Raw genomic sequence first — 24,857 nt, 5'->3', positions numbered from 1 at the left:
GGACACAAAGACATATTTAATTCAATTAACCAAGATCTCTCTGCTGCCTTTCTTCAGCCAGCCAGTCTACTGCAGGTCAGTTTTTTTGTTTTTTTGTGGGGTTTTTTTTGGCTTTTTTTCCCCTTCAGAAAGATCTGTTTCCATTTTATACTTCAGTAACCCATCATTATTTACCAGCGTTATCCCCACTTGTTGCTCTTGAATTCCTTCCTGCGCAACACTTGGACAAGCTGAATATTGGCAATATAAATCTGGATTTTCTTAACTACTTCACATTTCTAAATCAGTTACTAATAAAACTTTTATTTATTTTGTTATGGTTTGATATTAAAAATACTCATTTTGATCAACTATCTCTCCACATTAAAGTATTTTACTTAATGAAAAAAAGTGATAAAGTATAAACATTTATGAAAACATTATTTTCTAAACAAAGCTAAAACCTCTAGTCCCCTGTGTGAAAAAGAAGTTCATCTCAGATCTTCCCAGTTCCTGATCATCAATTTTTTTTTCTTTTCCGAGATGGCATCTCGCTCTGCTCACTGCAACCTCCGCCTCCTGGGTTCAAAGGATTCTTCTGCCTCAGCCTCCCAAGTAGCTGGGACTACAGGCACGTGCCATCACGCCTGGCTAATTTCTGTATTTTTAGTAGAGACAGGGTTTTATCATATTGGCCAGGTCGGTCTCAAACTCCTGACCTCGTGGTCTGCCTGCCTTGGCCTCCCAAAGTGCTGGGATGACAAGCATGAGCCACCGTGCCCAGCCTCAAATTATATATATATATAAATTTTTTTGTAAAAATAGGACGGCCATAGTGGCTCATGCCTGTAAAAAATTCCAGCACTTTGGGAGGTTAAGGCAGGTGGATCACTTGAGGCCAGGAGTTTGAGAACAGCCTGGCCAACTTGGTGAAACCCTATCTCCACCAAAAACACAAAAATTAGCCAGGCGTGGTGATACACACCTGTAGTCCCAGCTACTCAGGAGGCTGAGGCACGAGAACCACTTGAATCTGGGAGGCAGAGGTTGTAGTGAGTCGAGATCCCACCACTGCCTTCCAGCCTGGGAGGCAGAGTGAGACTGTGCCTCCAAAAAAAAAAAAAAGAAAAATTTGTAAAAATAGGTGAAAAATATTTTGACTTTCTCACATACTAAACAGACTGTCTCGTGTACCACAGATGCACACAACTCACTTTGGAGATTAATGCTGTTTGGAGATTAATTAATGGCAACACACATTAATCACTAGAAAACCACTTTCTCTGTAACTGAGCTTCCCTCTCATTTATCCAGGTTAAGAACTTTCCCTCTCCACTTCTCATCATAATACCCAAGAAAATACATTGTGGTGTAGCATTCATTTGAAATGAAAAGCAATTAAAAAAAAATCGCTAACTCACATCTCTGGAGAACTTGGCTGAGGTTGTCCCGCATTGTGTCTCTACATTTGGGAAGAGTATGTTCATTTGTTTCATGGATCATATTCTTCAAATTTTCAAGAACTCGCATTTCTCGAAGACCACGCTTTTCCTATTAAAAGAAAGTAAATGACTAATAAATATGGTGTCTTTTTCTTTTTCTTGTTTTTGAGATGCAGTCTCACTCTGTCACCCAGACTGGAGTGCACTGGTGTGATCTCAGCTCACTGCAACCTCCACCTCCTGGGTTCAAGTGATTCTCCTGCCTCAGCCTCCCAAGCAGCTGGGACTACAGGCTACAGCCACTATGCCTGGCTAATTTTTGTTATTTTTTTTTCTTTTAGTAGAGATGGGGTTCCACCATATTGGCCAGGCTGGTCTCAAACTCCTGACCTTGTGATCTGCCCACCCTGGCCTCCCAAAGCGCCGGCATTATAGTTGTGAGCCACCACGCCCAGCATATTGTGTCTTAAATCTTAGTAATTACTTTCTAAGATATCCACCCAGGTTTTGGTTGTTAGGTTATGACTTATTACTGAAAATTTATGCAGCCTTCTTCTAATTATTTGGCAATAAATGCCTCATAACCCAGAGGCATTTTTAAAATTATGAAATGCTCCAAAAGTTGCAATATGAGTAATATTTTTATAGCAATGTTAAAAAATTGGCAAGAGAAATACTAAAAGAACCAGAAAAATGGCCCAGATTGCCACATATTTTATTAGAAGGAAATTAAACACCCCTGATCTGATCTTAAATTTCATTTTGTCATTCTTACTATCATATAGCTTCTATTATTATGTGCTATTTTTATCTGATTCCTTTTTTTTCCTCAAAATAAAAATGGGTAGTAAAAGCAATATATAGATACTTCCCTATATAGAAAAGAACACTGAAGGCCTGAGGCTATTATCACTAGAAAGACCTCCTCATAAGGTTGGCCCTGGCTTGGGGCTGGAAACTTGACTAGTAAACAGTTCCCTATGTTGGTATAAAACCCTTCCATAAATTACAAAAGTGGTTTACTGTGCCTAAATGGTTTACACCAAGCTTGTCCAAGCCATGGCAGATGGGCTACAAGCGGCCCAAGACGGTTTTGAATGCAGCCCAACACAAATTATAAAACTTCCTTAAAACATTATGAGATTTTTTTGTGATTTTTTCTTTTTTAGCTCATCGGCTATTGTTACTGTTAGTGTGTTTTATGTGTGGCCCAAGATAATTCTTCTTCTTTCAGCGTAGACCAGGGAAGCAAAAAGATTGGACACCCCTGGTTTACACAAACAATGTGATTAATGTTGAATACCTCTTTCCTTCTGGAAGTCTGAAAATGTCGTACATGCTAGGCCGAGGATGCCTCCTTGACCAGCCTCCAATAAAACCCCTGGACACCTAGGCTCAGGCAAGCTTCCCTGTAAGATTACACTTTACATGTGTTGTCACAACTTGTCACAAGGGGAATTCAGTGCATCCTGTGTGACTCCACTGGGGGAGGACTCTTGGACGCTTCTACCTGGGTTCCTCCAGACTGCTTCCCAAGCACCTTTTCCCTTTGCTGACACTGCTTTGATTTCTTTTGCCATAACAAAGCTTGCCACAAGTATGGTCATATGCTGACTTCTGTGAGTTCTTCTAGTGAATCACTGAACCTGCAGGTGGTTTTAGGAACTCCAAAAACATCTCCATAACAGAAAGTAGAGCAAAACCACCCTCCCTGCCCAAAATGAGGGTGGGCTATACTTAGTAACATGCTTCCAAAGAATAGAACAGGGAAAGGGAAAAATATTAACATTATAGTAGAGAAAACTAGTAACATGATAGTTGAGAAAACCAGCAAATGCAGTAATACCTCAACCAAGCCAAGAAGGTTCATATTATCAGTGGTGTCGTGTTGATAGCATGCACTCCTTGATATAATGTGATAAGGGTACTTTACCTCTGTGGTATTCTTTCCCAATACCCAAAACCCCAGTCTAGTCATGAGAAAAACAACAGACAAATCCAGATTGGATACCTAGCCCGTACTCAAGACTTATGTAAAAGTCATAAAAAATAAGGAAAGGCTGAGGAACTGTCACAGACCAAAGACTAAGGTGGCATGATCATTCAATGCAATGTGGTACCCCAGATTAGATTCTGGAACAGAAAGGGGACTATAATAGAAAAACTGGTAAAATTCAAATAAAGTCTGGTGTTTCATTAACAGTAATGTATCAATGTTGGTTTCTTAGCTTTTACAAATGCAGCATGGTAATAAAAGAAATTAAATAACGAAAGAAAGTGGGTGAGATGTTGATATGGTTTGGCTGTGTCCCCACTCAAGTCTCAACTTGAATTGTATCTCCCAGAATTCCCACATGTTGTGGGAGGAACCTAGCGGGAGGTAATCGAATCATGGGGGCCAGTCTTTCCCATACTATTCTCGTGATAGTGAATAAGTCTCTGAGGGACATATCAGGGGTTTCCACTTTTGCTTCTTCTTCATTTTCTCTTGCTACCACCATGTAAGACGTATCTTTCAGGCCAGGCGCGATGGCTCACGCCTGTAATTCTAGCACTTTGGGAGGCCGAGGCGGGTGGATCACGAGGTTAGGAGTTTGAGACAAGCCTGGAAGCCTGGCCAACATGGTGAAACCCCATCTCTACTAAAGATACAAAAAAATTAGCCAGGCGTGGTGGCACGTGCCTGTAGTCCTAGCTACTCAGGAGGCTGAGGCAGGAGAATCGTTTGAACCTGGGAGGCGGAGGTTGCAGTGAGCCAAGATTGTGCCACTGCACTCCAGCCTGGGCGACAGAACGAGACTCCACCTCAAAAATTAAAAAAGGAAGTGTCTTTCGCCTCCTGCCATGATTCTGAGGCCTCCCCAGCCATGTGGAACTGTAAGTCCAATTAAACCTCTTTTTCTTCCCAGTCTTGGGTATGTCTTTATCAGCAGAATGAAAACACACTAGTACAGTAAATTGGTACCAGTAGAGTGGGGCGTTGCTGAAAAGATAGCAGAAAATGTGGAAGCGACTTTGGAACTGAGTAACAGGCAAAGGTTGGAACAGTTTGGAGGGCTCAGAAGAAGACAGGAAATGTGAGAAAGTTTATCAAAGCTGAATGGCTTTGATAAAAATGCTGATGGTGATATGAACAATAAGGTCCAGGCTGAGGTGGTCTCAGATGGAGATGAGGAACTTGCTGGGAACTGGAGCAAAGGTGACTCTTGTTATGCTTTAGCAAAGAGACTGGTAGCATTTTGTTCTTGCCCTAGAGATCTGTGGAACTTTGAACTTGAGAGAGATGATTTAGAGTATCTGGTGGAAGAAATTTCTAAGCAGCAAAGCATTCAAGAGGTGACTTGGGTGCTGTGAAAGGCATTCAGTTTTATAAGGTAAGCGGAGTATAAAAGTTCGGAAAATCTGCAGCCTGACAATGCGAAAGAAAAGAAAATTTCATTTTCTGAGGAGAAATACAAGCCGGCTGCAGAAATTTGCATAAGTAATAAGGAGTCGAATGTTAATCCCCAAGACAATGGGAAAAATGTCTCCAGGTCATGTCAGTGGTCTTCATGGCTGTCCCTCCCATCACAGGCCTAGAGGCCTAAGGGGAAAAAGTGATTTCACGGGCCAGGTCCATGGCCCCCGTGCTGTGTGCAGCCTAGGGACTTGGTGCCCTGTGTCCCAGCCACTCCAGCAGTGGCTGAAAGGGGCCAACATACAGCTTGGGCTGTGGCTTCAGAGGGTGAAAGCCCCAGGCTTTGGCAGCTTTCAAGTGATGTTGAGCCTGTGGGTGCACAGAAGTCAAGAATGGAGGTTTGGGAACCTCTGCCTAGATTTCAGAAGATGTAAGGAAATGCCTGGATGCCCAGGCAAAAGTCTGCTGCAGGAGCAAGGCCCTCATGGAGAACCTCTGCTAGGGCAGTGCAGAAGGGAAATGTGGGGTCGGAGCCCCCACACAGAGTCCCTACTGGGACACTGCCTAGTGGAGCTGTGAGAAGAGGAGCACTGTCCTCCAGACCCCAGAACGGTAGATCCACTGACAGCTTGCACCATGCACCCGGGAAAGCCGCAGACACTCAACGCCAGTCTGTGAAAGAAGCCAGGAAGAAGGCTGTACCCTGCCTTCCGGCCACAGGGCCAGAGCTTCCCAAGACCATGGGAACCCACCTCTTACATCAGTGTGACCTGAATGTGAGATGTGGAGTCAAAGGAGATCATTTTGGAGTTTTAAAATTTGACTGCCCCACTGGATTTTGGACTTGCATGAGCACTGTAATCCCTTTGTTTTGGCAAATTTCTCCCATTTGGAACGGTTGTATTTACCCAATACCTGTACCCCCATTGTATATGGGAAGTAACTACCTCGCTTTTTATTTTACAGGCTTATAGGTGAAAGAGACTTGCCTTGTCTCAGTGGAGACTTTGGACTGTGGACTTTTGGGATTAATGCTGAAATGAGTTAAAAATCTGGGGGACTGTTGGGAAGGCATGATTGGTTTTGAAACGTGAGGACATGAAATTCAGAGGGGCCAAAGGTGGAATGACACGGTTTGGCTCTGTCCCCACCCAAATCTCAACTTGAATTGTATCTCCCGGAATTCCCGGGAATAGAATTCCCGGGAATTCTATTGTGGGAGGAACCCAGGGGGAGGTAATTGAATCATGGGGGCCGGTCTTTCCTGTACTATTCTCCTGACAGTGAGTAAGTCTCACGAGATCTGATGGGCTTATCAGGGGTTTCTGCTTTTGCTTCTTTCTCATTTTTGCTTGCCACTGCCATGTAGGCAGTACCTTTTCCCTGCCACCATGATTCTGAGGCCTCCCCAGCCATGTGGAACTGCAAGTCCAATTAAACCTCTTTTTCTTCCCAATCTTGGGTATGTCTTTATCAGCAGCATGAAAATGAACTAATACAGGGGTACATGGGAATTCTCTGTACTATCTTTGCAATTTTTCTACAAATCTAAAATTAATACAAAACAAGAAGTTACTAAAAAAAGAGTGGTAAACTTGACTGTGAAAAAATAATAGGTTAGTTATGTTACTGACGTGTTTTTATTTTTTTTGAGCCATTCTTATATGGCCAGCTTCTTACTTTTTCTAATTTTCCCATAATAAGATATTAACAACTTATACAAAAGTTGCAAGAGAATAATATAATGAACTCTCATATACTCATCACCAAGCTTCAACAGTTCTCATGACTGATTTGTTCCCCTCCATAATGCTCCATACACCTCATCCCCTCTAGATTATTTTGAAGCAAATCCAAGAAAGTATATCATTTCAACTGTTAAATATTTCAACCTGTATGCTTTTGTTTGTTTGCTGTTGTAGAGACAGGGTCTTGTTCTGTCACTGAGATCACACTACTGCTGGAGTGCAGTGATGTGATCATGGCTCACTTGCAGCCTTGAACTCCTGGGCTCAAGCAATCCTCCTGTCTCAGCCTCCCAGTAGCTGGGATTACAGGTGCACACCACCACACCTGGCTCATTTTTCCTTTTTAAAAATTTTGTGTAGAGATAGGGTCTCACTTTGTTGTCCAGGCTGGTCTCAAACTCGTGGGCTCAAGCAATCCTTCCACCCTGGACTCCCGAAGTACTGGAATTACACAGTGAGCCACCATGCTTGGTCTCAACATATATTAGTATCTTTAAAACACAAAACTTGCCTTAAACAGTAAGACCACCTCTCTCTCTCTCTCTCTCTCTTTCTCTCTCTCTCTCTCTCTCACACACACACACACAGTTAACAGTAATTTTTTTTTTTTTTGAGACAAGGTCTGGCTCTGTTTTCCAGGCTAGAGTGCAGTGGCACAATCTTGGCTCACTGCAACCTCTGCCTCCCTGGCTCAAGCGATCCTCCCACCTCAGCCTTCCAAGTAACTGGGACTACAGGCGCACATTATGACACTTGGCTAATTTTTGTATTTTTTATAGAGACAGGGTTGTATCCATCTCTCTATAAAAGACATTTGTTGACCACGTCTGGCCAACAATTGTTTAGTATCATGAAATATCAAAGTAATGTTCACATTCCCTCAAATGTCCTATAAATGTTTTTTATCCCCCAGTTTGTTTGAACCACAACCTAAACGAGTTTTATATACTGCAATTGATTAATATGTTTCTTAAGTCCGTTTTAACCAATAGATTTCCCCTTTCACTTTTTTCCTTTGCAATTTGTTGGAAAAAAGTGAGTCATTTGTTCTGCACAGTTTCCCACAGTCTGTTGTTTGCTGAATGAATCCCCATGGTGTAATTTAACATACTCCTTTGTCTGTTCTCTTTCCTGTAAATTAGTCGTTAGAACTAAAGCCCTGATCAAATTCAGGGTTCTATTTTTTGTTTGCAAGAATTTTTCAGACATGGGTTGTATACTCTCAACAGCATCTTGGTAGCATTCTGTCTTTGTTTACTAGCAGAAATACTCTATGAAGAGAAACTGCCCCTATCAACAACTTGGTTACTCCGAGGAATGTTCACATACAAAAGGCAAAACAGAACACTTGATTCTTTCTCCCTTATTTACCAGTTTCAAAAATAATGAGTTCGCTCCCTAGTATTCACTAAAGGTGATTAGAAAGGTTTTTTGTTTGTTTGTACATATCCCTATGACTCATAGATTTAAAGATATTTGAAGTTTTTCAATCCACTGCAGTATTTCTCACAGGATGAACGCAAGGCCTTTTGCACCAGATAATTGGTACTCAGATTATCCCAGCTTTGTCCAGTGGGAGCCTATTCAAGCTGGCTCTGGAATGCTTCACACGAAACTCTAGTATTTTGTAGTAGGTCATTTGCTTTCTGGCATGATCTGATACTCCAGGTTCATCCTCTCCATCTCCTGCTCTGGACTTGGAATGAGCAGGTGTCTAACTCCCACTGGAGAAATGGAATTCGGGGACTGAACACTAAGGCTGCTCACTGCTATTGGGTTGGTCACTATTTCTAACTTTTCAGTGGACAAGGCTAGGAAATATGTATTTTTAAAAAGAATAGATATATTTTGAGTTCATATTGATAGTCAAACTCAAATTTAAGACCATAGATTTTCTAATTACCCTCTTCTGTCTTATCTCTTTCCAGTTATCAAAACACCAACATAATTATTTGTTTTATCACTGATTCAATCAAGTCGTAATACCAATACTAGCATCAACAAAATGATTACTAAAAAAAGAAATTCAAGATTTTTAAAAAAAATTTTTTGTTTTGAAGATACATTTCACTAGGATGTAAAGTCAAATCATTGTGCCTTGAAATTACGTGGAAGAGTTGGCTGGGCACAGCGGCTCATGCCTGTAATCCCAGCACTTTGGGAGGCCGAGGTGGGCAGATCACCTGAGGTCAGGAGTTCAAGACTAGCCTGTGAAACCCCATCTCTACTAAAAATACAAAAATTAGCTGGGCATGGTGGTGCGCACCTCTATTACCAGCTACTTGGGAGGCTAAGGCAGGAGAATCGCTTGAACTCAGGGTGGCAGAGGTTGCAGTGAGCCGAGACCACACTACTTCACCCCAGCCTGGGTGAACGAGACTCCACCTCAAAAGAAAGAAAAGAAAGGAAATTAAGAAAGAAAGGAAAGAGGCCGGGCGCAGTGGCTCATGCCTGTAATTCCAGCACTTTGGGAGGCCAAGGCAGGCGGATCACCTGAGGTCAGAAGTTTGAGACCAGCCTGGCCAACATGGTGAAACCCCATCTCTACTGAAAATACAAAAATTAGCTGGGCATGGTGGCAGGCGCCTGTAATCCCAGCTACTTGGGAGGCTGAGGCACGAGAATCTCTTGAACCCGGGAGGCAGAGGTTGCAGTGAGCTGAGATCGCGACATTGCACTCCAGCCTGGGGGACAAGTAAGGCTTTGTCTTAAAAAAAAAAAAAAAAAAAAAAAAAAAAAGCAAGAAAGAAAGGAAAGAAAGAATGTGGAACAATTTCTAAGTAGCAGTGTCGCCATCCAAAAACACAGGCTTGTTTCTTTAAATTTTACTTGATTTTTAGTAATTGCTCTTTAAATTTAAAGTTTATTTTAAATTATGTAAAATATTTATATGGCTCCAAAACTACATCTGTAAAACAAAATACATTCAAAGAAGTCTAGCTTCTACTCCTACCCTTTGCACCCTATCTCCTCCACAGCTTTCCCTTTAGGTAATTATTAACAACTTATTCAACCACTGTTTTAAGTATACACAGGCATATATAAGTGCATACGTGTCAATGTGTATATAATTACGTATATACTTTTTTTCTTTTTTTGGAGATAAGGTTTCACTCTGTTGCCCAGCCTAGAGTAAAGTGGCGTGATCCTGGCTCATTGCAACCTCCACCTCCTGGGCTCAAACGATCCTCCCACCTCAGAACCCAAGTAGCTGAAAGAACAGGTACAAGCGACTATGCCTGGCCAATTCTTGTATTTTCTGTAGAGACGGGGTTTCATCATGTTGCCCAGGGCTGGTCTCAAACTCCTGAGCTCAAGCCATCCACCTCAGCCTCCCAAAGTGCTGGGATTACAGGTGTGAGCCACTGTGTCTGGCCGATGTATATACTTCTAAGTGTACACAAGCATACCTCACTTTACTATGGTTTGCAGATACTATGTTTTTTAAAAATTGAAGGTTTGTGGCAATCCTGTCTCAAGCAAGTCTACTGGTGCCATATTTCTATCAGCATGAGCTCACTTTGTTTCCCTGTGTCACATTTGGGTAATTCCCATAAAATTTCACAAGTTTTCATTATTATTACACCTGTTAGGGAGATCTGTGATCAGTGATCTTTGATGTTACTGTTGTCATAGTTTTGGGGTGCCACAAACCACAATCACATAAGACCACGAACTTAATCTATAAATGTTGGGTCTGTTCTCACTGCTCCACTGACCGGCCATTCCCCCATCTCTTTCCCTCTCCTTGGGCCTCCGTATTCCCCATGACACACTGAAATTAGGCCAATTAATAATCCTACAATGGCCTCTTAAGTGTTCAAATAAATAGTCATACATTTCTGACTCTAATCCAAAGCTAGAAATGATTACACTTAGTGAAGAAGGCATGTTGAAAGCCAAGGCAGGATGAACGCGAGGCCTTTCGCACAAGATATTTAGCCAAGATGAGAAGGGAAAAGAAACATTTTTTTTTTTTTTTTTTTTTTGAGACAGAGTCTCTCTCTGTCACCCAGGCTGGAGTGTAATGGCATGATCTCAGCTCACTGCAACCTCTGCCGCCCAGGTTCAAGCGATTCTCCCACCTCAGCCTCCCAAGTAGCTGGGACTACAGGCGAGCACTACCATGCCTGGCTAATTTTTTTGTATTTTTAGTAGAGACAGGGTTTTGCCATGTTGTCCAGGCTGGTCTTGAACTCCTGACCAGGTGATCCTCCTGCCCCGGCCTCCCAAAGTGCTGAGATTACAGGCATGAGCAACTGCGCCCAGTGGAAAAGAAAGATTATTGAAGGAAATTTAAAATGCTATTCCACTGGGAAGCCAAGACGGGCAGATCACAAGGTCAAGAGATCGAGACCGTCTTGGCCAACATGGTGAAACCCCGTCTCTACTAAAACTACAAAAATCAGTTGAGCGTGGTAGCGCACTCCTGTAGTCCCAGCTACTCAGGAGGCTGAGGCAAGGGAATTGCTTGAACCCGGGAGGTGGAGGCTGCAGTGAGCCGAGACTGCACCACTGAACTCCAGCCTGGTGACAGAGTGAGACTCCATCTCAAAAAAAAAAAAAGTTATTCCAGTGAACACACAAATAAGAAAGTGAAACAGACTTATTGCTAATAGGGAGAAAGTTTGAGTGGTCTGGATAGAAGACGAAACCAGCCACAACATTCTCTTGGCCAAAGCCTAATCCAGAGGAAGGCCCTAACTCTGTTCAATTCTATGAAGGTTGAGAGAGGTGAGGAAGCTGCAGAAGGAAGGTCTGAAAGCAAGCCAGCAGAGGCTGGTTCATGAGATTTGAGGAAAGACACCATCTCCACAACATACAAGTGCAAGGTGAAGCAGCAAGTGCTAATGTAGACTGCAGGATCTAGCTACGATCATTGGTGAAGGCGGCTACACTAAACAACAGACTTTTAATGTATATGAAACAGCCTGCTACTAGCACAAACGCCATCTAGGACTTTCATAGCTAGAGAGAAGTCAATGCCTGGCTTCAGAGCTTCAAAGGACAAGCTAACTCTCGTTAGGGGTTAATGCAGCTGGTGACCTGAAGTTGAAGCCAGTGCTCATGTACCATTCCAAAAATCCTAGAGTCCTAAAGAATTATGCTAAATCTACTCTGCCTGTGCTTTATAAAAGGAAGAACAAAGCCTGGATGACAGCACATCTGTTTACAGTATGGTTTACTGAAGTCCACTATTGAAACCTACTGCTCAGAAAAAAAGACTCCTCTCAAAATAGTACTGCTCAATGACAATACACCTGGTTACCCTGGAGGTCTGATGGAGATACACAAGAAGATGAATGTTGTTTTCATGTCTGCTGATACAACATCCATTCTACAGCCCATGGATTAAGAAATCACTTTGACTTTCAAGACTTATTACTTAAGAAATAAATTTCTTAATGGCTGCCATAGACAGTGATTTCACTGACGGATCTGGGTAAAGTAAATTGAAGATCTTCTGGAAAGGATTCACCATTCTAGATGCCATTAAGAACATTAATGATTCATGGGAAGAGGTCGAAGTATCAACATTAACAGGAGTTTGGAAGAAGTTGATTCCAACCATCATGGGTGATTTTGAGGAGTTCTAGGCTTCAGCTGAGTAAGCTGTTACAGATGGGGTGGAAAAAGCAAAACAATCAGAATAAGAAGTGGAGCCTGAAGGCCAGGTGCAGTGGCTCATGCCTGTAATCCCAGCCCTTTGGGAGGCTGAGGCTGGCAGATCACGAGGCCAGGAGACCGAGACCATCCTGGCTAACACGGTGAAACCCCGTCTCTACTAAAAAAATACAAAAAATTAGCCGGGCGAGGTGGCAGGCGCCTGTAGTCCCAGCTACTCAGGAGGCTGAGGCAGGAGAATGGTGTGAGCCCAGGAGGCGGAGCTTGCAGTGAGCCGAGATTGCGCCACTGCACTCCAGCCTGGGCAACACAGCGAGACTCCATCTCAAAAAAAAAAAAAAAGAAGTAGAGCCTGAAGATGTGACTGAATTGCTGCATCTCATAATAAAACTCGAACAGATGAGGAGCTGCTTCTTATGGATAAGCAAAGAACGCAGTTTCTTGAGATGGAATCTACTCCTGGTGAAATCAGGTCAATTAATAACCCTACAATGGCCTCTACATGTTCAAGTAAAGAAGAGTCGCACAACTCTCACTTTAATCAAAAGCTAGAAATGATTACACTTAGAAAGACGTGTTGAAAACGCTGTGAACACTATTGAGATGACAACAAAAGTTTTAGAATATTATATAGACTTAGTTAATAAAGCAGCAGCAGGGTTTGAGACGACTGAAATTTGGAAAAAACTTCGACTGTGGGTAAAACACTACCAAGCAGCATTTTATGCTACAGAGAAATCTTTGTAGAAGGAAGAGTCAATTGATATGGGAACTTGATCGTTATTTTATTTTAAGAAATTGCCACAGTCACCCCAACCTTCAGCAACCACCACCCTGATCAGTCAGCAGCCATTAACGTCGCTGCTAGCAACGTTCTCCACTAGCAAAAAGATTATGACTTGCTGAAAGCTCAGATTATTAGCAGCCTTAACAAGGAAGTATTTTTAAATTAAGGTATGTACATTGTTTTTTAGACATAATGCTACTGTAAACTTAAAAGACTACAGTATAAACATACTTTTCTATTAATTGGTTACCCAAGTAATTTTAACTTGCTTTATTACAATATTCACTTCATTGCAGAGGCCTGTAACCAAACCCACAATATTTCTGAAATATACCAATAATATTGTACACATTTTTAAATTACCTTCCTTAAACAGAAACATGATACAGACTTTTCTTATTTCATGAGTCAAATTCATACACACATACATAATATATATATAAAATCTTTATGTGATCTTTGTTTTCTCTTTTTGGTGCATCTTTTCGTTATTTAGAAAAGTTGGTGTTCTTGTTCTCATGGTTATGTTTATACTAACACAGATGAAGGATCCCTAACTCGAAAATCCAAAATCTGAAATGCTCCAAAATCCAAAACTTTTTGAATGCTAACATGATGCTCAAAGAAAATGCTTATTGGAACATTTTGGATTTTGGAATTTTTGATTAGGGACACCCAACCTATACTTTATATAACTTTGTATATAACACCTTCACTTTTTTGGTGACTGTTTATTGGTTCCCTACTTATTAGCAATATTAATATTAGGTGTTAATCTTCTCTTTTCCCAGTTTTTCCCTCCTTTTTGGGATCCAATTTGAAACAGCATCCTTTTACTTTCAGTTAATATTTACAAGGCAATCGGTAAGGAAATCCTACTTTTCACAGACGCTCACCATTTCCTTCTATTTTCTGTTACACTACATCTTCACTGTCAGAACACAGAGTCACTGGATATTACACTGTCTGCCTTTAACTGGTTTAGTCTTAATTCTGAAAGTGAATATATATTGAATGCTTACCCACTGTTGTTAGGTAGAAGTCTCTCTAATCATTTTGGTTAGCTGAAATTCATTCTGTTGTATAACAGATTCCTTAGGAAAGGCTCATGGGAACAATCATCCCAGAGTCCTTGCGTGATCTAATAGTGTGTGGTTCCTGTACCTGCGGGTCAGTTTGGCTGGATATAAAACCCCTGGCTGTTATTCCGTTGTCTTCTGGCATGAGACAGATACATCTGTTAACAACTGCATTTTCTTGCCCTTATAAAGGACTTAGCTATTTTGTCTGGATGCCCGAAGGACTTTTTTCTATTAAGTCTAATAGATTTATTGTTAATTATCTTAGTGTTGTCTGCTCTGGGTTAATTTTCCCTGAATGTAGTGTGCCCTTCAATATAATTTTAGTAGTATTGTACTTCAAGAAAGTTTTTTTGACTCCTAGTTTTTATATTTATATTTTATATTTGCTCTATTACATTGCTTTGGTTTTCTTTTCTAGTGCCTCATTATCACACATATTTCAATTTTTCATTTCAATTTTCAACTTCACTTAAGGACTCTTCAGTTGTTTATTCACTCATGTTCCTTTTAGTTTAGTTTTCATTTATGACATGTTTTTAAATTTCTTTTTCCTGAATTCTTTCACCTTACCTTTTATTTTTGCTAATTATTTTACCTGATCATTTCTGAATTTTTCCTTTTATGAGGTATATTGTTCTTTCCTTGCTTCTACAATTTTCTTATGCTCCCAGAGCTCATCTTAAAATACCAGGTTTGGCTGGGTGGCTCACGCTTGTAATCCCAGCACTTTGGGAAGCCGAGGCGGGTGGATCACCTGAGGTCACTGAGTTTGAGACCAGCCTGGCCAACATGGTAAAACCCTGTCTCTATTAAAAAATACAAAAATCAGCCAGGTGTGGTGGCGGGTGCCTGTAATCCCAGCTACTCGGGAGGCTGAAGCAGGAGAATCACTGGAACCTGGAAGGTGGAGATTGTAGTGAGCCGAGATCACACCACTGCATTCCAGCCTGGGAGATGAGTAAGACTGTCTCAAAAAGTATATAAAATAAAATACTAGGTTATAGTTTTATTTTTTGTGTGGTCAAATCTTTCTTATTTCCTTGAGGAATATTATTCTGTTCTTTATCCTCTAATAAATTGTGTGGGATTTGACTCTTGCTCAACTTTAAGTGAAATTAGTTTTCCACTATTTTTAGAAGGGAGGGGTGGTCACAACAGCCTTTTTAACTTCAGAGTTGTAGAACTCCCTTTTTTGTTTCATAAAGTATTCAGTTTCCTACAGCTTTTTTACAGTGTAAAACATTATTGTGAAAGGGTGTTTTGGTTTGGGAGTTCCAAAGCCCCTGACTGCTTCAGCACCGTTGGGTTTTCAACAGCCCGCTAGCACCTACTCCTAAGTTGGAGCCTGTGAAGTCCCCTCCCAGTTTCTGCTGCTGTTCTCCAAATGGCCCACTGCTACAGTTTGAATGTATCCCCCAAAACTATGTGCTGGAAATATAACACCCAATGCCACAGTGTTGGGAGGTGGGGTCTGGGCCTAAGGAGAGGTGATTAGTTCATGAGGGCTGTGCATGACATAGTCAGAAGGCACTCACCAGATGAAGCCCCTCTGATAACTTCCCAGCCTCCAGAACTGTGAGCAAAATACATTTCTCCTCATTATAAATTACTCAGTTCCAGGTATTCTGTTATAGCATCACACGACAGACTAAAACACCCATCAGGCTTCCCAAATCTATCTGGTGGGAATTTTGAGGTTGTCTAGCACTCAACGCTCTCACAAGTCCCTCTGCATTCTTTCCACTCCCTCTGGCAGTTCTCATACCACAGAAGCCTTTTAGCTGTTGGTGACTTGGCCACTGGTATCACGGGTACCCTGTCGCCTGGTTTTATTACAGATGTAGATTGGTTTTGCTATGCTAATTGCTCTGTTTTTAGACATATTCAAAGAGAAAAAAAAAAACAAACATAAAACTATGCCACCACCACTGCCACCTTCTCCAGATGGCACTGTAATACGGAAAAATCAAGAGAGTAGGGGAAACTACTTCATTGCTTATGGCAGACTAATTTACATGTACAAGAAAATGATCTCTCAATTCAAAGACAAACAAAACTAAGAACAGAGAAGGGAGCTATGCAGTTCCATTCACAGGACAGATTACTCTAGGGCCTATAAATGGGCTTTGGGCTTCCAGGGTGCTCCTGAAATTGTAGTCAAATTGAAGACATATGTTCTCTATGCATTTTTCTGGGGGAAAAAACTCTTAAAGGAGTCCGTGACCTACCAGGAGAACCACTTATTTAAAGGGTTATTTATTGTAGCAGGCAAACTGGTACTTACACACAGTAAGTGAATTAGTAGCCATACCTGTCTAACAGCCCATTAATAATTAATTTAAAAGACAAAAAAGGCCCAGAGTGGTGGCTCACGCCTGTAATCCCAGTACTTTGGGAGGCCAAGGCAGTTGGAGCACCTGAGGTCAGGAGTTCAAGACCAGCCTGGCCAACATGGTGAAACCATGTTCTCTACTAAAAAATACACAAAATTAGCTGGACGTAGTGGCATATGCCTGTAATTCCAGCTACTTGGGAGGCTGAGGCAGGAGAATCGCTTGAATCCGGGAGGCAGAGGTAGTTACAGTGAGTTGAAATCGCACCACTGTACTCCAGCCCGGGCAACAAGAGTGAAACTCCATCTCAAAAAAAAAAAAAAACACCCATGACACTATTACACAAAAAAGACATTAGAAAGTCTCTTCCCTTAAACTCACCATCTGGTATGTGTTTGTTTTTATGCTGATATTTTTAACTGAGGGGTACTGTTCACACTTATCACACAAGGAAGAATATAAACTAACATTTGTTTATTTATATATGTATATTGCTTCTGGTGTGAAAATTCTCAGAGCAAAGCTCAGCACTCATAAAGCTTGGTTTCTGATGTAATCTGAGAGCATTAGAGAGAAAATGAGAGACTGATATAATTTAAGTTTTTCTTTCAGTCACAAGATTTTAAACCATACAGTGTATATATATACTTATCACGTGTTATATGGAACAGACACTCTGACAAAATGATGTTTTAACCTGACAGTGTCTCTAGTAATCTAACTAAAAACAAGAAATCAGGAGGTCAAGTGAAATTCTTATGCTGCCTTTGGAGGAATTTTCTCTTGATCAACTTAACCCACATTGGAATTAATTAAAACAATCCCTCTCAACTCCTATACTTATTGCACTGTTAAATACTTTTCTTTTTGCCTCAAATTTTAACCAACATTTCCTTTACTTTTTCTAACTCCTATTTTTCTTTCAGTCCAAACATCACCTGCTCTATGAAAATTTCTCTGAGCTCTCTTAGAAGTTGTTTCTCCAGTTGTTTCCTCTTCTGAGGTCTCAAGTCTTTTGTGCTTATTTTATTATAATAATTACACATGACGATTCTTTGTTTACATGCCTTTCTTCTCCCTAGATGGTAAACTTCATGGAAGTAGGAATTGTTTCCTATTTATTTTTTACATGTCTGGTATGACAGGTATCTCTGCCTCCATTCTCTTCTCTCTCATTACCAACATCTAAATTTCATTTGGAGTGGTAACATGCCTATAACAGAGACTGCTAGCTATTTCCTACCTGCCTTCCTTTTTGCTACATGAAATGCACAGGTAATGGGTGGAGGTCCAAAAGCCACCTTGTAGGCTGAGCATGGTGGCTCATGCTTATAATCCCAGTACTTTTGGAGACTGGGGTAGGAGGATCAATTGAGCCCAGGAGTCCAAGTCCAGCACGGGCAACACAGTGAGACCCTGTCACTATGAGAAAGGCCAGCCATGGCATTGTAATCTGGAAGAATCATGAGAGAGCAGGGTAAACTATTTCATTCCTTATGGCAGACTAATTTACATGTACAAGAAAATGGTCTCTCAGTTCAAAGACAAACACAACTGAGAACAGAGAGGGGAGCTATGCAGCTCCATTCAGAGGATAGGTTACTGTGGTCCCAGCTACTTGGGAGGCTGAAGTAAGAAGACTGCTTGAACCCAGGAGGTTGAGGCTGCAGTAAGCCATGATCCTGCCACTGCACTCCAGGCTGGGTTACAGAGTGTGACCCTGTCTTAAAACAAAACAAAACAAAAAAGTCAACTTGTAAGCATAAGGACAAAGGCAACATCCCAGGGGGACAGAAGGTAAAACTGGAAGAAAAAGCTTGACATCATAGGGCCACCATTCCAGCCCTACGCTAACTCTAAACTCTGCATATTGTGATAGAAAATTAAGCACTTGTTAAATCCACTATTTTTCAGATTATCTGTCACTATCAACTAAACATATTCCATGCTGATATACATAGGTATTCAGTAACTATTCCATAAAGCATTGCATGAATAAAGTTTGCTAAAAACTAAACAATGAACTTATACAGGATTATATACTCTACAAGCATGTCTAAATACTTACTGACTACCATGAGTCTCTGCTCTTTTCTACATGAGAAAGGCCGTAACAGTTCCTCCAAGGCTAGAAAGACAGTGGCACAGAGGACAATGCCTTTACCCACTGATACTATGACATGAATACTCACTGGAAGGATTCCACCTGAAAGGTGAGATCCTTATGAATCTCTGCCCATAACGTCCACTGGAATCAAGGGGAAAAGAGTTTGTATAAAGCTAGGAGAAAGACAGTCAATTGCCCTTAAATACTAATGAAAAAAAAAAATAGCCTAATAGTACTTCAATAATTTAAGTAATGCTGCCACCATGTGGCACTTACTCCCTTCTTTTACAAGTAAAATTTTATAAAGAAAAAGCTAATTGTTGCCATATACCTTAAGTTTTTTAAACATATAAACTTTAGCTTTAAGTGCTAGCCAGTTTTTCTTAAAGTAAACAATATTCAAATGGTACAGAAAAGACGAAACTTCCAGGAGGTACCAGCAGCTCTGCTTCGCCACTCTTCTCTAACTAACCATGCCACTTTGGGCAAAGACCACATTTATTAATTATCTGATATCATTGTTTCAGCCAAGATAGAAAAGAAGTACAAATAATGCAGATGTATATTCAAACCTAAAGCCTCTGAAACACGTTGAGCTTTTTCCTTCTAATCTGAGAGGAGAGTATAACAGACAGAAAAGGCATTTGAGCCTGAGGTTCTGTGCTACACTAAATCCTGAGGAAGACCAATGGGGGAGGGAAGACCAATTGCTCTTGTGTTGGTCACTGTGTGAAAAGACTGGATCAAGCACTTTTCAAGAGAAGCAACTCAAACTTAGCTGATAAAATGTTCTTGAGCCCTTCAGAGATCATTCTTCAATAATAAAGACCATTCCTCAAAGCACTGTAAGAATGAAGGGTGGGACTATGTCTGTCCTATTCACTGGTAAATCATTACTTCCTGATGTTATGCCTCACATAAAATAAGTGCTCGACACATTTTGTTTGACTTTATATAATCAGCTGTTACTATAAGCTGTTTTGACCTGTTAAATTTGTAGTAATTTATTACACAGACTTAGAAAATGAATACAGTGCTATATAGAGAAGTAAATTAGGGTGACATGATAGACTATACTGGTGACTGCCTTGGACTAAAGGGCTGGAGGTGATATTTAACCTGCAATCTAAACCAAAAATAACGAGCCCTGCGAAAAATGAGAAGTAGCAGCATCTTAGGAAGATAGAATTGCTGATGCTTAACAATAGTGATGTGTTAAAAGAAAAAGAAAGGAAGAATTGTGGCTGAAACACAAGGAGTGAAGAGTTGTATACAATAAAGTCTGAAAGACAAGGAGAGGTCAGAGATCATCTAGGATTTTTAAATTTTATTTTATTTTATTTTGAGATGGAGTCTTGCTCTCTCTGTCCCCCAGGCTGGAGTGCAGTGGCCAGATCTCAGCTCACTGCAAGCTCCGCCTCCCGGGTTCACACCATTCTGCCTCAGCCTCCCAAGTAGCTGGGACTACAGGCTTCCGCCACCATGCCCGGCTAATTTTTTTTTGTATTTTAGTAGAGACGGGGTTTCACCGTGTTAGCCAGGATGGTCTCAATCTCCTGACCTCGTGATCCGCCTGTCTCGGCCTCCCAAAGTGCTGGGATTACAGGCTTGAGCCACCGCGCCCGGCCTCATCTAGGATTTTTAAGAACAGCCAAGGAGCTGGAGTGCACTGTCCATGTAGAGAAAAGCCATAGTAAGAGAAGGCTAAGCAAGGGTGTGGTACAACCGGATCTGCAGACCATTTGGCTACCGTGGGAGAAAGGCTATTTCACAGATATGAAACTGAAATCAAGAAGACCAGATTGGGGCGTACTGCAGGTGGCCAGGTGAGGGCTGCCGGTGAGCTGGGTTGGGATCGGAGTAGTGGCAAAAAGGGTAAGTAGAAAGATTTAAGATATGTTTTAGAGGTAGATTTGCCGATAATGTGGTTGCTGAAGTGAAGTAAAAAGAAGAAAATGTAACTCCCACATTTAAGAACTAAATCCACACTCTATAAATGTGAAACTCAATACAATTTTAAAAACATATTTATACAACACACCGTAAAAATCTTATAGCAAGTTTGTATAGAAATTTCCACTTTCTTCTTTTTTTGTTTTTTTTTTGAGACAGAGTCTCGCTCCATTGCCGGGGCTGGAGTACAATGGCGCATTCTCGGCTCACTGCAACCTCCACCTCCCGGGTTCAAGAGATTCTCCTGCCTCAGCTTCCCGAGTAGCTGGGACTACAGGCACATGCCACCATGCCCGGCTAATTTTTGTATTTTTTTTTAGTAAAGATGGACTTTTGCCACATTGGCCAGGCTGGTCTCAAACTCCTGACCTCAAGTGATCTGCCCACCTCAGCCTCCCCAAGTGCTGAGATAACTTGAGCCACCTCGCCTGGCCTCCACTTTCTTCTTACTAAGGAATTGGTAATCTTCTTTAGGCAGCACGGTAAAGGAATAGTCTCTGGATAATTTTCTGTGTCTCCCACATTATTCTTATTCTTAATAAGAATAATAAATAATGATGACAAATAAATAAATATCAAAAAGATAAAAAAGAATTTTTTTTAATGATGACGATGTGGTATAATCAGATTGTGGGAACTTACTGCTTAATGAACAATGAACCAATTATGCACGTTAATTAACATATTAACTAAACCAATTATATTTACACGTTAACATACATGTTATTTAACATGTATAATTAACTTGGTTATGTACCTAGTTAATTCCTAGGTACCAGACATTATTCTAAAATGCACATATCCTGTAAAGTATTACACAGTTTTTGAGTCACAGCATCTTTTGCACCCAGAAATGGTTATCTAATGCAACAGCTCTGGCCCTCTACCTTGAGTGCTCTGTACCAACTGGGTTTACTAAAAGGTTCTCTCCTTTTGGCATGTTTGCACATCCTGATTGGTCAGTCTCATTTGCAAAAAACTGAAACTTATACAGAATCACAAAATTGTCTGTGTAACACCATTTACCATCCCAGTGGTCGTTTGAGAAGTTACCGCTTAAAGCACAATAAACCAAAGTCATATGAAACAAGATGGCATGTTCGTGCATCACTGTCACTGACACATAGTATGTAAGGTAGACTGGGTGGTTAAGCTAGAAAAGCAGGAGCCAGGTCACAGAACAATGCTTGGACTTTATCCTGCTGACAGAAATAGTATCAAAGGTTTTAAAAAGTGAAATAATGTTAGATTCCCCTGGCAGCAGGGTGAAAACTGAATTTGACTTGGTTGATAAAGCAGGCAAACCTGTCAGAAAGAATGGACATTTATGAGGTAAACATCTAGGTAACGTCTAAAAGATGTGGTCGCTGAATGTGGAACCTATAAGAAAGGATATAGCCAAGGATAATTCTCAAGTTTTAATTTGACTGCTTGAGTGATTGGTGATGTCTCAGTTGAGGAAAAAAAAATACAGAAAATGAGTCTGGAAAACTCAGACCCATCAATCTCTAAAATCACTTTTTTTTCACTGTATCTCATTTTATAGATTTAAAAAACCTGAGATCGACAGATATTAAATGCCCTAGAGTAGGCACCAGAACTTATGTCTCCTGCTGTTTAGTATGGAATTTATGCCATTAAAAACAACAATTTTTACCTCTTCATCATTTTTACTTCGTATATTTTATGAACACATGAACTAAAATCAGATTTTAAAATTGGGGAAATTCTCTTCTGTATAATAACACACTAACAATTAGGGAAGTACTTTTATAAAATAAGTTTAAATACTCACTTCAAATTCTTTTACAAAATAACGAGTTTCACCTTGAATAACTGGTCTGTGATCCAAAAGCCTTGAATGAATTTCTCCAAGATCTATAAAGATAAAATGAAATTTAGGGTTAATCCATGCTAAATGGCATCATCTCTAGCTTGTTTTACTCTCTCTCTTCCCCACCAAGAGATGAAGGTTAAAATCCAGTTTAGACTATGGACTAAGGAAATCTCATCCACTGCCAGTGGATGTGTGCACTGATGCAACTGCTTTTGAGAACAATCTTTCAGTATCTAATAAAGTTGAAGACATGTACACCTAGCATTTTCATGCCTAGGTATGTAGCCTGGAAAACTCTTGCACAAATTAATAAGGCCATTTATACATATTTATTACAGCATAGGTGTTATATCAAAAGAAAAAACGGGAAACACCTTAACCATACTCATATAATGGAATTCTATGAATCACCAAATAAAAATAAATACATCAGAGTTACACTTATCAACATAAATATAATAAAAAATATAATATGTATTTTATAATAAATACAAAAAGCAAGTTTCAGGAGGATTAAAGCCATTTACATAAACCTTTAAAAATACTCAAAATATTCCCTTTTGGGATAGAGATAGATAGAAGCCACAAAACTATAAAGAAATGCACAAGAATAATAAACACCAAATTTTGGATGGTGGCTACCTTGAGAGGAGGGAGGGGAATGAGTGCAATTAGAGCAAGACACATTGGGGCTTTTAGTAATTTATTTATTACGGTGGATAGTGAATGTTCATTGTAAGTCTCTTTTTCATAAGTCTGAAAAAGTCATTAAGAAGGTCTGAATTTAAGTCTTTTGGTGACTCAATTTATTATTCTTCTTAGTTACAGCTATGTAGTTTAAAATGTAAATCTCAAAATTCCTTGAGAAATTAAAGAAAATGTAGTATTTATGTTCATTCACTGGCAATGTTCCCCAAATTTTTCATTTTTGCAGACATACGATGGGCAGATTCCAATTCTCTATTTTAATGAATTTTATTAGGACATCTCTTCTTAAGTATGTCAAGTAGAAAAAATACGAATACACTGTATATAAGCATCTGGTATACATAAAGAACTACACAACTCAACTGTCAAAGACTTTCCCGCAGGAAACAGCGTTGTGAGCTTTAGGAGTCAAACCTAATGCAGGTTCTGTGAGAATCTAGGTTGTAACCTTCTCCCAGCTCAAAGCACACAGGACACACGGACATTTCTGAACGTGAATGGTTCTTTACGGTGCTACAGAGCGCTTTCGTAAGTGTTATCTCACTTACTCCTCGCACGACCAGGAACAGATCGGGTAGGAGAGTGCGTAAAGCCAATGACCCGAAGTCACTCAACTCCTAAGCGACTGCCCCCCGCCTCCCAGGTCCAATGCCCTTTCCACTATACGTCGGTCACGAGGCTGCCCAAAGGCTCTGCGCCCAGGGGTCCTGAGCTTGCAGAATGGACGTGGGCGGGCCTGATAGCTCAGGTTGAGGCAGAGGAAAGCGGGGAAGCACGAGGAGTTGGGCTGGTTGGCTATAGTGGGACGCATTTGGAGCGGGGATAAAGAAGGGAACCAACCACGACGCCCCCACCCGCACAAACGCACGCGCGCCAGCCCGTGAGCCGGGGGTCGGCCCGGGTCAGAGGGCGCCGCCTGGGAGGTGAGGCTGTGCTAGGAACCACCAGGGACTATAGCCCTGACACTCCGTACCCTTGATAATGAGGTGCGCTGAGCCTGCAGTCCCCAGGGAGTCCCTCTTCTTGCTGCCACCGCCCAGGGCGGCCTCACAACCCACAGGGGTCTCTGTCCCTCCGCCACTCATCCCGACCAGTTCCGCCCACCCGCGGCCGCGCTGCGCCTGCGCAAACCTGGCCGCCCTCTTTCAAGGCGCGCTCGGGGTTTTTTTGCGTCATCACAGGGCGCCGGAGAAATTTGATCTACTCAGCGGGCGGTTCCGGAAAGGCGTCTGCCGTGTAGTCAGGGTGTTAACTGGCAGAAGCTCTTGCCGCCATGCTGGCTCAGGGCGGATGCTGCTGGAATAGGAAGGTGCTTGAACGTTGGAGCTAAACTCAGAGCCCTGATTATTTGGCTCAAGGCTGATGCAGTCCAGTGCAGTTGCCACCTATATCTACTGAGAATACATTCCAAGACCCCCAGTAGATTCCTGAAACTTCATACAGTACTGAACCATGTATATACTATGTGTTTTCCTACATATACATATGATAAAGTTTAATTTATAAATTAGGCACAGTAGGAGATGAACAATTAGAACAATTTAATGAAAGTTATGTGAATGTAGTCTCTCTCTCTCTCAAAATACCTTATTGTACTGTCCTGCAGGTAATGAAGCCACAGAAAGTGAAACCTCAGATAAGGAGGGACTACTGTATAGCAAAGTCAATCAGTTGGGGGCTGTTTCCTACTATGCCATGAGTGTGGCAGACTATTCCTGCCTTTCTTTTTAGACACCTGTTTCCTAGAATGCTTTTCTTGCGCCCTCTGCCTATTCAAGTCAGTAAACTTATGCTGTATAATAAAGAATTTGACTGGACTTTGACTCTGGTTCCTGGGAGGTACCCTCAATCCTTGGAAT

The 24,857-nt window shown here is 41.1% G+C and overlaps 1 protein-coding gene across 2 annotated transcripts in view; it reads right to left on the bottom strand.

Moving 5' to 3' along the window:
* The window catches only part of BLOC1S5 (biogenesis of lysosomal organelles complex 1 subunit 5), a 55,407-nt gene extending 31,292 nt beyond the window's left edge, over nucleotides 1-24,115 (bottom strand). For both annotated transcript variants that reach the window (XR_004056684.1, XM_010381695.2), the window contains exons 1-3: nucleotides 23,972-24,115; nucleotides 22,249-22,331; nucleotides 1,401-1,530 (exon numbers count right to left, since the gene is read on the bottom strand). Coding sequence is in view for 1 of the 2 variants with exons in the window: in XM_010381695.2 (XP_010379997.1) it covers nucleotides 1,401-1,530; nucleotides 22,249-22,331; nucleotides 23,972-24,083 (325 nt within the window). In the remaining variant the exon portion in view is untranslated. The remainder of the gene's footprint in view (nucleotides 1-1,400; nucleotides 1,531-22,248; nucleotides 22,332-23,971) is intronic.
* Between the last annotated feature and the right edge of the window lie 742 nt (nucleotides 24,116-24,857).

The sequence above is a fragment of the Rhinopithecus roxellana genome, chromosome 4 (genome assembly GCF_007565055.1).
Source record: "Rhinopithecus roxellana isolate Shanxi Qingling chromosome 4, ASM756505v1, whole genome shotgun sequence".
NCBI classification, from domain to species: domain Eukaryota; kingdom Metazoa; phylum Chordata; class Mammalia; order Primates; family Cercopithecidae; genus Rhinopithecus; species Rhinopithecus roxellana.
The sequence above is the reverse complement of the archived record's forward strand: the minus strand, read 5'-3'. Positions and strand labels throughout refer to the sequence as shown.